This window comes from Sus scrofa, chromosome 1 (assembly GCF_000003025.6).
Source record: "Sus scrofa isolate TJ Tabasco breed Duroc chromosome 1, Sscrofa11.1, whole genome shotgun sequence".
Taxonomy (NCBI): Eukaryota; Metazoa; Chordata; class Mammalia; order Artiodactyla; family Suidae; genus Sus; species Sus scrofa.
In genome coordinates this window covers 161517782-161533473 of record NC_010443.5, presented here as the reverse complement: position 1 = coordinate 161533473, position 15692 = coordinate 161517782, and the positions used below count along the sequence as shown (strand labels likewise).

The 15692-nt window shown below is 47.3% G+C and overlaps 1 protein-coding gene across 5 annotated transcripts in view; it reads right to left on the bottom strand.

The window, feature by feature from the left end:
* CCBE1 (collagen and calcium binding EGF domains 1) overlaps positions 1-15692 on the bottom strand; it is a 235913-nt gene that overhangs the window by 23066 nt on the left and 197155 nt on the right. For all 5 annotated transcript variants that reach the window (XM_021099901.1, XM_021099895.1, XM_005659840.3 and 2 more), the window contains 2 exons: positions 11302-11436; positions 8971-9123 (listed from right to left, as the gene is read on the bottom strand). In XM_021099901.1, coding sequence (XP_020955560.1) covers positions 8971-9123; positions 11302-11436 — 288 coding nt within the window. The remainder of the gene's footprint in view (positions 1-8970; positions 9124-11301; positions 11437-15692) is intronic.

Below are 15692 nucleotides of genomic sequence, written 5' to 3'. Positions count from 1 at the left end.
TCATAAAAAGGGGAAATTTGGACAGCACAGGGAGAAGCCCATTTGAAGATGAAGGCAAAGGTCAGGGTGAGGCAGCAGGAGCCAAGGAACAACAAAGAATCACTGGCCAAACACCAGAAGCTAGGGAAGACCTAGAACGTTCTCATTCACAGCCCTCAGGAGGATCCAAGCCTGATGACACCCGGACCTCAGACATGTAGCCTGCAGAGTGGAGACAGTCCACCTCTGCCCCATAAGCCCCCTGGTTGGTGGTACTTGGGTTCCGGCAGCCCCAGGAAACAGGCATGGATGGATAAGCTGGGCATTGGGAGAGCCGCAGCCTCAAGCAAGCCTTCTCCAGTGAGGCTGGTACCAGCCCTGCCTGGTGACATACACAGTGACTAGTGTTCCTGCTCTTTGGGAAGTGAGGGTGCCTGGGGCAACCTGGCGGCTGAGATGGGACTCCTCCCTTGATCACAGCAGAGCCCCTACCGGCCACACCCCATCCCTGCACCTCACCACAGGCTTGGTGCACACATACCAGGAACACACTTCTCAGGCCAGCAGGTTGAAGCAGTGCTCTGTCCAGCTGAGCTGCCGTAAACTACACGGTGACTCCTGAACATACAGGGTCAGCCTGGAGCTTAGGTTTTCAGTGTGTGATTGGGAAAAGCACTTGAACCTCTGGGAAGGAGGCAGCCTCTTTAAAAATCCTTCCATGTGTCCAGTGCATGTGTGCAGTGTAACAGGGCTGCCTTGTTAATCCCCACCTTCTAGGCTGACTGTTCTACCAGGAGGCTTACCTCTCCCCAGCCTCCACCCATGTCCAATGGGTACACGTGGGAGATGGTTTCTGTTCACACAGCAGATGCGTCACACTGAGCTGGCTGTGAGAATGCGCTTCACTTAGAGGTGATGTGAAATGGTTATTAAAGGACACGGCCTCCAGAGGCAGAGTTGGGGTGCAGATCCCAGCCTGTCACTAACTAGCTCAGGGACCTTAGGAAGTCATTTGACCTCTCTAAGCTGCAATCTCCTCAACCACAACATAGAGTAGTGGTTCCTACAACACAGGACTGTGGTGATTAAATGGGGTAATGCCTGTAAAATTCTTGGCACAAGCCCTGGTTCTAGTAAATGGGAGTGAGTGCCCAGCAGTGTCTTCAGACCCACCAAGCCCTCTAAATTCCCTCTGCCTGAAAACATTCATTCAAGGATTCTGGTATTAACACGAACCACAGAATGAGGGAAAACCGAGGTTCAGTGACTTCCAGAAAGTCATCCGGCAAGTTATTAACTTTTTCCCCAGCCGCGCTCATGGCATACGGAAATTCCTGGGGCCAGACAATCAAATCTGAGCTGCAGATTCAACCTACACTACAACTGAGGCAAGGTCAGATCCTTCACCCACTGTGCCACAGTGGGAACTCCCAACAAGTGTTTAACTGATGTGGGTTTAGAATTGAGGTTTCCTGAATCTGAGTCCAATACCTTTTCTACAAATCAGGTCATTTCCTTTGGGTTTTTTTAATCCCTGTTTAATGTGCCCACTTACAACCCCACTTGCCTGTGAAGCTTGATCACATCTGAGGAGAACTCGAGTTATTTAGATCTGTCTCACACATAATAGAGGAACATGAGGGAATTTCCATGTAGGAATGCACTGGGTGCTGAAGGACTGAAGCCTCACCCAACTTGGGTTGTGCTGATGGTAGAGAATGGTGGACTCCAGCACAGATAGGTAAGCCTGGTTCCAGGTTTGTCAGTTTTAAAGGACAGTTGGAGAACATCTACCTTTCCCAACCCAGCATTCATCAATTCCATCCCATCTACTGGTCAATATAGGCAATCCCATTCCCATTTATCAATCTCATTCACCCCCATCTTGCCACCCACTTAGCTCTCATCCACCTGTCTATTCATCCAGTCATCTATGCATCTCTCTCCCTCTTACCCATCAGACAGCACCTGTTAGTCACCAGGCCCTGTGTGAAGCATTGAGAATGTGAAATAAATGAGAATACCTGTTTGATAATTTAAGCTTGACCTTCCTTTCAAGGAACTATCCCTGCTGGCAGAGCCAGGCCATCACAAACAGGAGTAAAAAGCCCGTCTGTCCACTTCTACTTTTATGTACTCAGTGGAACTCAAGTTTTAGGGTGATTAAGGCAACTTGATATTTTCATGGTAATACAAACCTCATTAGCAGGCTCTAGACTATTTAATTTAGATCATGGAATGCCAGAATAGATTCATCTTTTAACTGTTCAATCTTTTACAAATAAGATGCACAGAAGGGGAGTAATTTTCTTTAGGTTTCTGCACACACAAAATGCAGAGGACCAGCACTTACAGGGTCTGAATCAGGGACTGCGCGGGTGCAGTGGTTCTGCTCGGGACACCTGAGAGCTGTCTGACAGGTGAGCTCCAGGGCAGAGATTTTCAGGTGTGGTCACTAGACTAGCAGCAGCACATGGGTATCAGTTCTCTGAAATCCAAAATCCGGGGAGCAGGGCCCGGTGCATTGTTCCATCAAAGCCTCTAAGTGACTCTGAAACACGTGCAAGTTCAACAATCACTGCTCCAGGGAAGCATCTCTGCTGAGCAACCTCTCACCTGAAAATCCCTAGGCTGTTTCTTGTCCCTTTGTGGAATCAGTAAAGATAACTTTGTCCAAAAGCCTTTTGCAGCTCCCACAGATAGACAAACAGTAAGGAGCATGTAGGCTTTGGCACAATCAGATGATCAGGAATCCTGACCTGCCACCTCGTCGTGCCTCTTCTTCTGTAACTTCCTTGGATGGTGAAACAACAACACCTATCACCTATGGTTGTTATAAGGTGTCAAGGAAATAACACCCGTAAGTTCCCAGAACAGTTCCTAGAACATGGCAGGTGCCCTGGAAGTGTTAATATCATAGTTATTGTTGGTACTGTTGTTTATTAAGTTCCTACAAAACTGGAGATGGGGGGGGGTGTCTATGCACCATCCTTTGGAAAGAGCTCCCAGAGGGTTTGAAGGTAAATGTGTGTGAAGGCTTGGAAAGTGCAATGCATTCTGAATTGGGGTTCCTCTATCCTGCTGTTAGCACAGGACACAGCAATGTGAAATGCAGAACTAAAATAATCTTGCATAGGCTACACTAATAATTCGTTTAGCAATCTGGAAAGACAACTGCATGTTTTCCATCCTCTCCATTAATGATGTGGTCATGCATCTCTGACCGTGACCATGACCGTGTTAAGTAGGCATCACTTAACATTCTCTCCAACGCCTTCAGATTTTAAAGGTGCAATATCACTGACTAGCCACGGGGAGGGGCATGTAGCTCTAATTTTTACTGATGTTGAGCAGGCTACACATCTTACACATTAGGAACAGAATTCCTGAGATACCATACTAGTAATATTTAGCCAACTTAGAAAAACTAATGAACGTTCTCAACATACTTCTTATGGGCAGAGTCACCAAGCACATTTTAAAAAGTTCATTGTGCAGATTTGTGCCCTGGTGGTAGTTCGCAAGCCTGGGTGGCACATTACAACCACTTGCTGGTGTGTGGGTGTGTGTGTGGGGAGGGGGTTGGTGTTTAAAAATCCCACCCACCATGCTGCACCCCACCCATCTGAGGGCTGGGGGTCACAACAAGGGAACGGTTATCAGCATTTTTTAAAAATCCTCAGGTTGAGAAGAGCCAAGCTATGGAATAGACCTTTAAAGTTATATGAAACACCTGGCTGTCCCTGTAATAAATGACATTGGGGGTCACGGTCACTTTATCAGAAAAGAAACAAAAGCTGAAAAATAGAGACCAGGTAATTACTGTGGAGTCAACCGGTCCTTAAGTTGTTTTTGCATTGATGATACAGATACCCTGGAGTAACTACACTGGCTCCAGACACATTTGCAGAGAGAAAAAAATCAAAGTTGCCTACTAGCGGATGGCCTGTGTCACCATGACTGTGGGTACATAACCTCCTTTCCACTGGCGGAAGCCATTCTAAGGCCAGCCTTCTGCTCTCCACTTACTTTCTGAGTGACCTGAGGCTTTGTGAGATTTTAAAGTTCCCCTGACTATAATATTAGACATTAGATGATGCATAGTTAAAAAAAAAAAAAAAGAGGAATGAGGATGTAGATCACATGTGTTTATAGTCAATCATCATTATTCCTTCTTCAAAAAACCCCCAACCGTGATGAAATATTGGGCTTATTAATTAGTCTGAAACAGATGAAACTGCTTAGCTGCCTCTGATGTTCCAGATGTGAAGCTTGACTGGCCCTAACTTTCCTCATTGCTGAGCTGAATATCTGGCTGTTAGCTCTTCATCTTCCAGATACTGCAGGGAAAGTGCTCGGTTTACAAGGTGCTGAGGCTAGGTATGCCTTTGGCACTCGTTTAGATAAAGGACAAAGAGATGAAAACCACGCAGGGCCTCATGGGGCTGGCAGGGCTCAGACTGTTCTTACTGATGCTAGATCACTCCAAGTTGTGCAAAAGATCTGTAATGGTAAAAGGATCTTTGGAGCATCTCTAGTCCCTCACCCCTGTGTCTACAGAGGAGGAAACTGAGGTCCGGAGAGCTGCCCCGTGACACCCAGCTGGTAAATACTGACACAGCTCTGGCTACCAGCTCTAACTTCCAAGCCCAGGAACTTTCCACTGCATCATAGCCGCCAAGGAGATGAATCCAGGACACCTGCTTTTTGTTGCCCAAACCATCAAAGCCAACCCCCCACCTGAGTAATGATTCCAATGTTCAGGGCATAGAATGTGCCTGTCCTTTCCCATAATTTTAATTATGTGCACGAATTCCTGCTCTCAGCTCCTAACTATCCTGACGTCCTTGGTTACTGGTGTTGGAATGTTTTTCTTAGTAAAATACTAAAACCAAATGCTAGCCCTCTGTGCCGACATGGTAAATTCAGTAGAGATGAGTCACTAAAAATGAAATACTGAGAAAGCCTTTCAGAATGCTGCTGCTGGGGTGGGGGGCATGCAGCAGGGGGATACAGCAGACAGTGGTAATGTTCCCATTTTTAAAATGATCTGGAGCTGTGGTATTTGGGGGAGGATGAAGAGGAGAGAATTCAGAGCCTAGGGTCATCTGTGCAGTGAGTTTTGTGTTCTCATAACTAAAGCTCAGTAGAATGACCACCAGACAGTTCCTCCTGACTGAACAGGAGGATGTCTCCCATGTAAATCACTGTAAGCAGGAACACACTGTCTCTCCATCGGGTAGTCGAAGAGCACTGGCTTGTTTTCATTCATTCAGTGCTCTGTGGTCTGCAGCCAACAGCCCCCTCTGGACCTTGGCTGCTTCCTTCAGCGATGACAACATCCTCGCCCAAGAGTCGACCAGATGACCCACCAAGTTCCAGCCCCAGGGTTCAGCTCTTTGATGCTAATAAGGGAGAATTTTCCCAACTGTCTCTTTCAGGACACCATCATCTGTGAGATGTTTTTAAGTACTTCTTCAGGAAATAATCTCGGGAAACATAGGTTTAATCAAAATTAACTTTTTTAAATGGTAATTTTAGAGCTGTTAATGCACTCACATCATGAGTTCTTAAGAAGTGGGTGTAGTCATGCACTCTCCCCCAAACACCCGAAGACAGAAACTGCAAGAGAAAGGCTTCTAAACACCTTAGGATCCCAAGTCCTAAAGAAGAAAATGCGTGGAAATGCTATAACGGCTGATTTTATATATATATATATTTTTTTTTCTTTTCTTTTTAGGGCCACACCCATACCATATGGAAGTTCCCAGGCTAGGGTTTGAATTGGAGCTACAGCTGCCAGCCTCCGCCACAGCAATGTGGGATCTGAGGTAATGCCAGATCCTTAACCCACTGAGTGAGGCCAGGGATTGAACCTGAATCCTCATGGATACTAGTTGGGTTTGCAACCTGCTGAGCCACAACTGCAACTCCTGAAAAAATATGTCTTTAAACAAAAATAGAGAAGGTGCAAAACCAATTAATAATTAAGACTGCTCAATTTTTTTTTTAAACTGAATTCTCAGCCTTAGATGGCAAACTAGTCACCACTTAAAGAAAGTTCTTGATCTCTTATTTACTGAAATTTTTTGTGTGCTTGTTTTTTTTTTTTGTCTTTTTTTGCTATTTCTTGGGCTTCTCCCGTGGCATATGGAGGTTCCCAGGCTAGGGGTCCAATCGGAGCTGTAGCCACCGGCCTACACCAGAGCCACAGCAACGCGGGATCCGAGCCGCGTCTGCAACCTAAACCACAGCTCACGGCAACGCCGGATCGTTAACCCACTGAGCAAGGGCAGGGACCGAACCCGCAACCTCATGGTTCCTAGTCGGATTCGTTAACCACTGCGCCACGACGGGAACTCCTGAATTTTTTTTTTTTATTTTTATTTTTTGCTTTTTAGGGCCACACCTGAGGCATATGGAGGTTCCCAGGCTAGGGGTTGAATAGGAGCTACAGCTGCAGGCCTATGCCACAGCAATGCCAGATTTGAGCTGCATCTGCAACCTACACACAGCTCGTGGTAATGACGGGTCCTTAACCCACTGAGTGAGGCCAGGGATTGAATCCACAACCTCGGGGATGCTAGTCAGATTTGTTTCTGCTGAGCCATGATGGGAACTCCCTGCTTGAATATTTTCAAAGCAGCACAATTCACCCTCAGGAAATGAAACAGTAATGTGGTCTCAGGATCTACTCGGCACAAGTGACTAATTTCAAAGCTGCAATGTCTCCTTCCCAGGCCCCAGACTCAGAGGTTCCCATAGCACAAGAGCCAGACAGGAGGTGACTGCCTCTCACCAAGGCCCATTGTCACTGCCTCTGGCTCAGACCCATCCCCGGGACACCATAAGCAGGGGGACTTTAGAGGGATGAGGTTGGAGAAACTAAGAATTAGTGCAAGAGGTAGAGGCCACCTAGACCAAAGAACATGCAGATTTGGCATAGAAAACCTTCCCCTGGGCTCTGGAGATTTCAACCCCTCTGGTCTTCAAGTCAAGGTCAGGTCTCTGGACAGACCACTCTGCCCCATCTGGTGGGCCAGTTCTTATTATTTGGAGATTCCTACCCTTTAATCCCATCCTGACCCATACTCGCCAGATAGCTGCTCTCTAGTCTGAGTTGCTCAAGGCCGCCCTTCTCACCCATGTCAATGGAACTTCACCTGAATAGAAAGTGAAGCAAAGACACGACAGGGTTACCAGGTTGAGGACCCCTCCAGCCCCCGGCTTGGAGTGCAGCTGGAAAGCCAATTCAAAACGTAAAATTAGCTGCTTTCTTCGGGCTGACTCTTAGGTCAGCCCACACACTGATATTTCAGTGACTAAAAGGCTGCACCTCATTTTTCAATGAGAGTCTTCCTTTCAACAAAGGACACAGTCTAAGAGCTAACTTACACATCTGCCCCCCCCCAACCCCCCGCCACCTTCTCCACCATGGGACAAGTGATTTTAATTCTGAATAGTAGGTAAGAAGTGTCCCAAGAGCATTTTTTCTCAAATCAACCCTGATGCCAAAAACCACTATTCATCCCTGCTTTTAAGCACTTTGGGGCACCTGGGCCCTATAGGCCTCAGACTTTAAAAGCATTACACCAAGCCCTTCGATCCATTTCCATGATCCCAAATTGCTCAGTCTGATTTGCTTTGTAGTTTTTCCGTTTGAGGCAGCTGGTCCCCAGCTGTTTGCTGCCCTCAGCTGACGGCAATGGCCTTATCCCCGGTTTTGAATTTTTGAATCTTAGGCTACATGGAAGAATTGTTATCTCCTGAGCACCCAACAGTTCTTTAATTTCTCTGCAGTTCTTGGTACATACAGTCTGCCCTAGGAGCCCCCTTCCCATCCAGAGATGGCCCCGGGCCCAGCTAACCTCTCCCGACAGACAGAGTTCCTAACCTTTTTCCCTCCTGAGGCGGCAGGCAGAGGGGGAGCCCTGAGCACAGAAGATGACTGGAACTTGCTGGCCTACAAAAGTGGGATCCTGGCATGCAAAGGCCCTTCCTTCCTCCCTCCTCTCCACACATGAAGGAGGCAATGACCCCAACATTCAAGCTGATCACGTCCCTAAGTGATGAGACATCATCTCAGCTGATCAATCTGGCCGAAATAACGTCAATCAGCTTCTCAAGCTGTGTGAAAAGAGGCCAGCTTCTAAAAGTCCTCCACTTCCATGTGGACTGGGCTTGCTAAAATGCAATTAAAAAAATGACTAGAAATGTTTCTAGACACACTCAATGTCTGTCTTTATCCTACCATGAAGCAAATAATGGCTCCCAGGCAGACGTGGGGCAGCCGGCTATACCTTAGCAGCACTGGTATGGATTGCTGTGGAAGTGTTGCATGTTTTTATTCAGCTCGTATATTTTAATTTTTAAAAAATTTTTTAATTTTTTTGCTTTTTAGGGCAGCACCAGCAGCATATGGAGGTTCCCAGGCTAGGGGTCCAATCGGAGCTACAGCTGCGGGCCTACACCACAGCCATAGCAGCACCAGATCCAAGCCACATCTGTGACCTACACCACAGCTCATGGCAATGCCAGATCCTTAACCCATTGAGTGAGGCCAGGGATTGAACCCACAACCTCATGGTTCCTAGTCAGATTCGTTTCCATTGAGCCATGACAGGTACTCCTCAGCTCGTTTTCTTTGGGAGGACTCAGAGCTTCCGGCCTTACCTCTGCTCCTCCCAGTTTCACCCCATCAGTAACTAAGTTCTATTGATTTGCCCATGAGCACATCACCTCCACTTGCTGGAATGCTTCCCCAACACACAACCAGCTCATGACCCTTGCTACTCATAGGCATCACTAGGTCTCTAGGGGTTTGACTTTGTATCCTACCTTTCTGTCACCCAGATGCCACCCACCACTCATATAAATGCCTCTTCTTGGCCTCTGCTTCTCAAGGAACCCTATTGCTTGCCTCTCTATCTACTCATCCAACCATCCACCCATCCATCCAATCAGGGCGATAATTTTTCCTGCCCTACTTACCAGTGTCATTGGGGTACTTGTCCCCCTTGGTGCACGTCCTCCCATCATCCTCCTGGACGTAGCCTTCCCGGCACTCACAGCGGTAGCTGCCCAAGGTGTTGATGCAGATGTGTGCACACAGGGTCTCATTGCTAGTGGCACACTCGTCAATGTCTACATTTAAACCAAACACGAGAACACTCAGTTTCAAAGAAATCATTTCCAGTGCAACAGGTGATCTTGGGCTTTGCTCTTGTATTAATGTCTGCAAAGGACTCTTTGCCAGACTTCTATCACTGAAGCCTGGAATAAAGCAAGGAAGCTACAAAGGTGGGCCATCTGTGATGAGAGCATTTCAGGCCCTGTCACCATGGTTACAAACCCATCAGTGATGGGTTCCTTGCTGCCACCAAGGAGTCTCCAAGGTTCTCACTATAGAACATGGTGACAAAGTCTGACCCAGATATTCCGCAGGGCCCTTGGAAGGGAAAATGAGAACTGAGGGCAATGCATTTTGAAAAGCGACTTTCACAGAAACAATTTCTGCAAAGACCCTAGTGTACTGAGAGTTTTTATGTTCCCTTTATGACTGTAGGTTCCTAACAGCAGGATAGTGACCTAAGGCCACTAAGAATGGCTCCTTCCCAGTTAGGAAATGTGGTGATACCTGGGAAAAGCCACTTCTGATCAAAGATAAACAGAGATAATGGGTCTAACAGAGAAGTTTTCCCGAGGAAATTTCAGCCCCATCCATGACTCAAACAGACCCCTTACAAGCATGGAAATGAACCATGATACCATCAAACAAGTAAGCGGCGAGAGTCCACGTGAACTTTGAGTATCACAGACTCACTACCCTACTGAATTGGGTGGAAACAGAACTGTTTCCCAGCAGGGAAGGAAAGGGAGGCCCAAACCCATTTCCTGGTCACTGGCTAAAGACACTGGGTGCGGGCCATGACATACAGCCCCAGATTGCATACATATGGCCAGCAGACAGAGCCCAGCCCTGCGCTCCAGGATGCTGAAAACATCCCAGCCCCTCCCTGGACAAGCTGCTCAGGACAAGGGGCACGTGGTCATCTGGATGTTTCCCCCTGACAGTCTGTACTGTCATCTGGAGTCTAAGACGTCACAGCTGGAGCTGCCTCTGCCATTCCTCGGGCCGACCACCTCTGTCCACATGCCCCTGCCCTAAACCTTAGGGTGAGGCTGACAAGATTAAAAGGAGAAAAAAATGGATGGAACTCATAGCCAAAAGCTAGTGTTGCTGCTCCCCAAGCCCGCAGATGAAAAGAACTGGGCACTGGAACTTCCACAATGGAAATTAAGAGCCTTGACATCTGGGACCTCAGATGGTGCTACTGAGAGTATACCTGGCTCCCTGTAGGAGAGCCTGCAGGTACCCTTCTGTGGGCTTGGTGGTCTCAATTCCACTCCTTCTCTGTGTGGGGTGACCTGGGAGAAGCCAACCTCTTATCTGGAACTTCTCTTAAATGGTGCTCTCCTGAGAACGAAAGGGGGGGTGCTCACCATGGCTGGTTTATTTCCCACCCGGATCCCTCTGCAGTCTCCTCAGTTCATCTTCCAGCTGATCATCAGACTTCCCTGGGCATGTGTGTAAATGTAGATTCCTGCATCCACCGCCCCTTCAGAGTCTGGAGGGGAGGCCATGAACCATTTTTTCTTTCTTTCTTTCTTTTTTTTTAAAGAAGCCCAGATGTTTCAGAGACAGATTAGCCAGGGACGGACCACACTTTGATACAAAGCAGCTCCAGGGGACCAATGACCATAATAAATCTGCCTAAGAAACCTAAGGGAGGTGCACAGGGCTGGGAGGCCCGGGGAGGGGAGGGGAGGGAGCAAGCTGGTGACAATGGTTGGTGCTGGCTTTGCTCAACTGCAGGCAGCCCTGGTGGCTGGTTTCTGCTCCCATTAGTCATTTCCAGCCTGTCTGCCCTATGGACACCTCCTCTTTTTAGTCCAGGTCATCTTTTAAGAGAGCACTTACTCTTGTTCCATTCTTCCTGCGCTTCACAATCCTGCCCACTCACTGCTTTAGCTTATTCTAGTTTTCATTCCATCATATTCCCCTTGTCCTGCTCTTATATCTCCCTGCCGACTAGGATCTGACTGGTATCCACTCCCTGAAGGACTCCTTGGCCAGCCTTAATAATCATGGCGAAAGCCAGTGACCTCTAGGATAACAGCCATTCAACAGATAAGGGGAGGAATCTAAGGTCAAAGTGGCTCCTGAGAACTGCCCCCCCCGCAATGAAGAGTGTTCCACACCATCATCAGAACATGGCACACATCCTAGGAGCTGGGAAGTGACGTGTACTGCCAACGCACCCAGGCAGTAGGGCTTCTCCCGCTTCCGGTGTCTCTCCCGGTCATAGCGGTATCCTGGGTAACATGTACACAGCACGCGGCCAAAGTTATCTGTGCACTGCTGTTCACAGGGAGCCTCAGCACACACATCATAGTCTGAAAAAGAAAAGTTGGAGCTCGTGTCAACCACAGCCATTCATGTAAAGGAGGGGGCCACCCAGCCCCAGTTGGGAACGGACTTTCTGGGCAGCGCTCTGCTGGAGGGGAGCTGTGCTGTGACCCGCTATGTTTAGAGGGACTAACTCTTCAGGCCCTGAGGTGTCTTCCAGGAGTGCTGCAATAGGCAACTGAGGGCTGAGCATCTCAGTAGCTAAATGCAAATATCCCTTTTGATTTTCCCCTGGGTCACCTGTCATCCTCTGATCTTTTATCACTCATCCAGAGAGCAAAGATGCTTTTCAAGGCCAGTGGGCATCACTGAGGCCCACTGCTTCTCTCTCACCAAACTGCTGCAGAAACAGGTAATTCCTTCCTCCCTCCTGCTGAACACTAATGAACAGCTAAGCCTGGTGACGGGGGCTGGTGCCAGAATGTGAGGAGGTGGCGGTGGCAGGGGCGTGTGGGGGGTGATGGGCGGGCTGGAAGTCAGGCAGGCTCAGAGGAGTATGAGGGAGGCTGTGTGTGTTGTAGGAGCGCAGATGGGTCTGGGGTGGGGGTGGGGGGTGATTCTGCATGCCGAGAAGTGGTTGAGTAAGGTTGAATGGCTAGAGACCTTGTTCCAGCCCTAAATCTGCAAATTGGGGTGGTTGCTCACTATTTGTCAAGAATCAGGGCATCTCCTCTCAGTTCTTACAAACAAACTGATATTTAATGAGCCTCTGAAGGGACTTTGGCTCACAGGCGCTCAGATGAACATTTACTTCCAGACTAGATCCAACATTCATTAATCACCACACTATCTTCCTCAGGTGCTGACAGATCAACTATCCTTGGACAAAGAAGGAGCTTGGCTTTGCTCCGCCACGTGTGAAGGTGAAATGGGTGGGCTGTTGGCCCCTGATGTAGGCGGGGTTGAAGAGACAAGGATCACGCCAATCTCACGACTTGGAAGGCAGCCCTGGCTAACCCTCCTCCCCACAGATGTGATTCCAGATCTGCTCTTCCTGCATGGATCCCTGGTCAAACGCATTTTCTTCAACCTGAGGCAGCCCATGTTCTATGCTCTTTTTGCTTAAGAGCAAATCTCAGCCGTAATTGGCTATGGGCTGCTGTCCTGTCACTCAGCAGCTGCCGGCAGGGAGGGGGAGGGGAAGGGGTAGGGTCAGGAGTCCTAGTGTTGACTGTTAAGCTCAATAAGACCTGTTTTGAAAAACAACAGCCCTTATCTCTTCTACCATTCCAGCTCCTTGAGGCTACACTGCCAACTCTTCTGATTCTCCTACAATCTACCTGGTGGCTCTAAATAGCCAGCTTGTGTTGCCTCCTCCTCCTTTATGTATTAAATACTCTGGATTTCCAGCTTTATCATTGTTTCTCCAACCACACTCACACTTCTAACTCCCTCCATCCTGTCCATGTTGTTAATCTGAAATTTTGGTTTTCTTAAAGAGACTTTTTCCTAAATGTTTCTTATTGTAGGTTTTCCTCCAGTGTCTGGTGATCCTTTTCCTATCTTGATGTCTATTCTAATGAATTTGTTTTTTTAACAACAAAAAATGATTTAATTGCAACACAGCCCCGTCCTCATTACTTTTATACAGCACAGGAGTAGAAAAGAGTCCCACTGCAAGCATCATTTAGTCTAAGGCAGAGTTCCTTGCTGTAGCAAACCCACCTCCCCCAGAGACCCATGTCTGGGGTGTGTGTGTGCAGCCAAACTGAACACACAGACTAAACAGAATAGCTTGAATATAAAATTTTTATAGCTAAATAGAAGCGAAGCTATAAAATTAGCTCAATAAGAAGGCTATAAAATCAGCTCAATAGAAGCTCTTTGCATGTGGCAGACTTTACAAACACTGGGCTTCGATTCAGTGATTTGGCTGGTGCATTTCAACGTCAGTTTCTCTAGGACTTTTCCCTTGAATTGTCCAGAACTTCCAGAAGAGTCATTTCCAAATCCTTGCCTGACAGTAAAGTGGAGAAACTCAAGTGGAGGGAAAGGATGAGTGCTGCAATATTTAGTATAATCCTTTACTAACTCCTTCCATTTGCAGTATTGGACCTCCACCTTCCTCTCTGACTGGCATCCCTCAGTCCCAAAGCCTCCAGCACCCGCTCAAGAGAACTCACCTTTGGTCCTCTGCTTGGTTGTAGAAGGGGCACCATTCTGTCACTGGGGAGTGGACGGCAAGTTCTGGGAGTCTAACTACTTCTTATACAATTTTTTGGTCTATCCTTCTGCTTTGACAGCACTTTCACTCTACTTCTAGCACTTTTCTTTCTGAAGACTTTCAGTTGTTTGGATTACTATTTGCCTACAACTGGGTTGCTCCTTAGTTAACCTGGTTAAGGATTCACCTTTCCCATTTTGCTAAGTTACTTACAACCTCTTTCTTCTTCAGATTCCAAAGTTTTAGTGCTGTTATCTCCTCTTCCTTTTTGTTCTTGTGGGTTTATATATCTTTTTTTTTTTTTTAATTTTTGTTGTTGTTGTTGTTTTGCTATTTCTTGGGCCGCTCCCGCGGCATATGGAGGGCCCCAGGCTAGGGGTCGAATCGGAGCTGTAGCCACTGGCCTACGCCACAGCCACAGCAACGCGGGATCCGAGCCGCGTCTGCAACCTACACCACAGCTCACGGCAACGCCGGATCATTAACCCACTGAGCAAGGGCAGGGACCGAACCTGCGAACCTGCAACCTCATGGTTCCTAGTCAGATTCGTTAACCACTGCGCCACGACGGGAACTCCAAGGGTTTATATATCTTGTGTAACCCCCCCTCCAATTTCCCCCACTTTGTGGGCTTCTGGAGGTAGCAAGATTAGTGAATTTCTTCAGTCTTCCATTTTCCCTTATTCATTCATTCATTCATTTATTCCTTCATTTATTTCACCTGTGACACAAGAAGTTCCCAGGCCAGGATTTGAACCTGAGCCACACCTGCGGCAATGGCAGATCCTTTAACCCGCTGCCCCAGGCCAGGGATTGAACCTGCACCTCTTCAGTGACCTGAGCTGCTGCAGCCAGACTCTTAATCCACTGTGCCACAGTGGGAATTTCTAGCCTTCCATTTTGGATGCTTGTTTTCCAGTGACTGCCAGCTTTCTGTCATGCAGCTATATTTCTACAATGTTTCTACTTTCTATCCTATTTCTCTGGGTACCATTCTAACTCAGATCTTCAGAAGCTCCCTTATAAATCCTTATCTCAAGTCTTCCCCCTTAAATCCATTCTCTGCTACACTGTCAGGCCAGTAATAATCCCAAAGCACAGCTCTGTGAGTGTCACCCAAAGTGTCAACAAGCCTTTAAACCCTATGCTCATCAACATTATATACATACGGCTCCCTCTTGCACTTGAAGTCTGGCGTTCTATCCCTGAGACTGCACTTCCAACTTGGACTCATAGATTAATTCCTTACACTTTGATAAGGAGTATACTCTCTTCCCCATCATCAACTATCACATCCACGGCTTCTTATCATTTTTGTTTTTGGTCATGCTCGTGGCATGTGGAAGTTCCCAGGTGAGGGATCAAACCTGTGGCACTGCGGGGGTTTGACAATGCCAGATCCTTAACCTGCTGTGCCACAAGAAATATCCTTGGCCTCTTATCCTTCATGCCTTTGTTTATTCTGTTTTCACCCTTTATGATGTCCAATCAACCACTCCATGCTTTCTTTCAGAACTTTATAACTGCTGATACCCCGTATAGTTTCTCAAGTGCTAATGCAACCACCATGCCTTCAAGAAAACTTCCTTGAGGTCTGCAATGGAATTTAGTTTTTGCAATAGGATGCTATCCTCCTATGCCATATTTCCTGAATACCTACTCTGTGCCAGGCTTTCCTCTAGGAGGCATGAAGCAGTATAGTGAAGAGGACACGTTCTGGAGCCAACTTTCCCAACTCTGTGATTGCTCTGTGATTTTGGCTCTTTAAACTCAACTTCCTTACGCATAAAACAGGGATAACAATAATACTGACTTCATGATGTTTTTAGGAAGATTAGGTTGGGTCAAGCATTAAGCATAGTACCTGATACCTAGCAAAAGGTTGATCTGCTTTTTAGCTTCTTTTACTACTAGTTCTTATGCTGCCTTGAATATCTGACAGGGACTCTGTCCCCTGGCATAACCAGAACTACTTTGTCCTATAGCTGATGCTCAATTAGTAACTGCTGAATTAGAACAAATCCAATTACCCTATTATCTGGCCAATGTAGACAATGCTTATAGCTAGGGTTGGTAAAC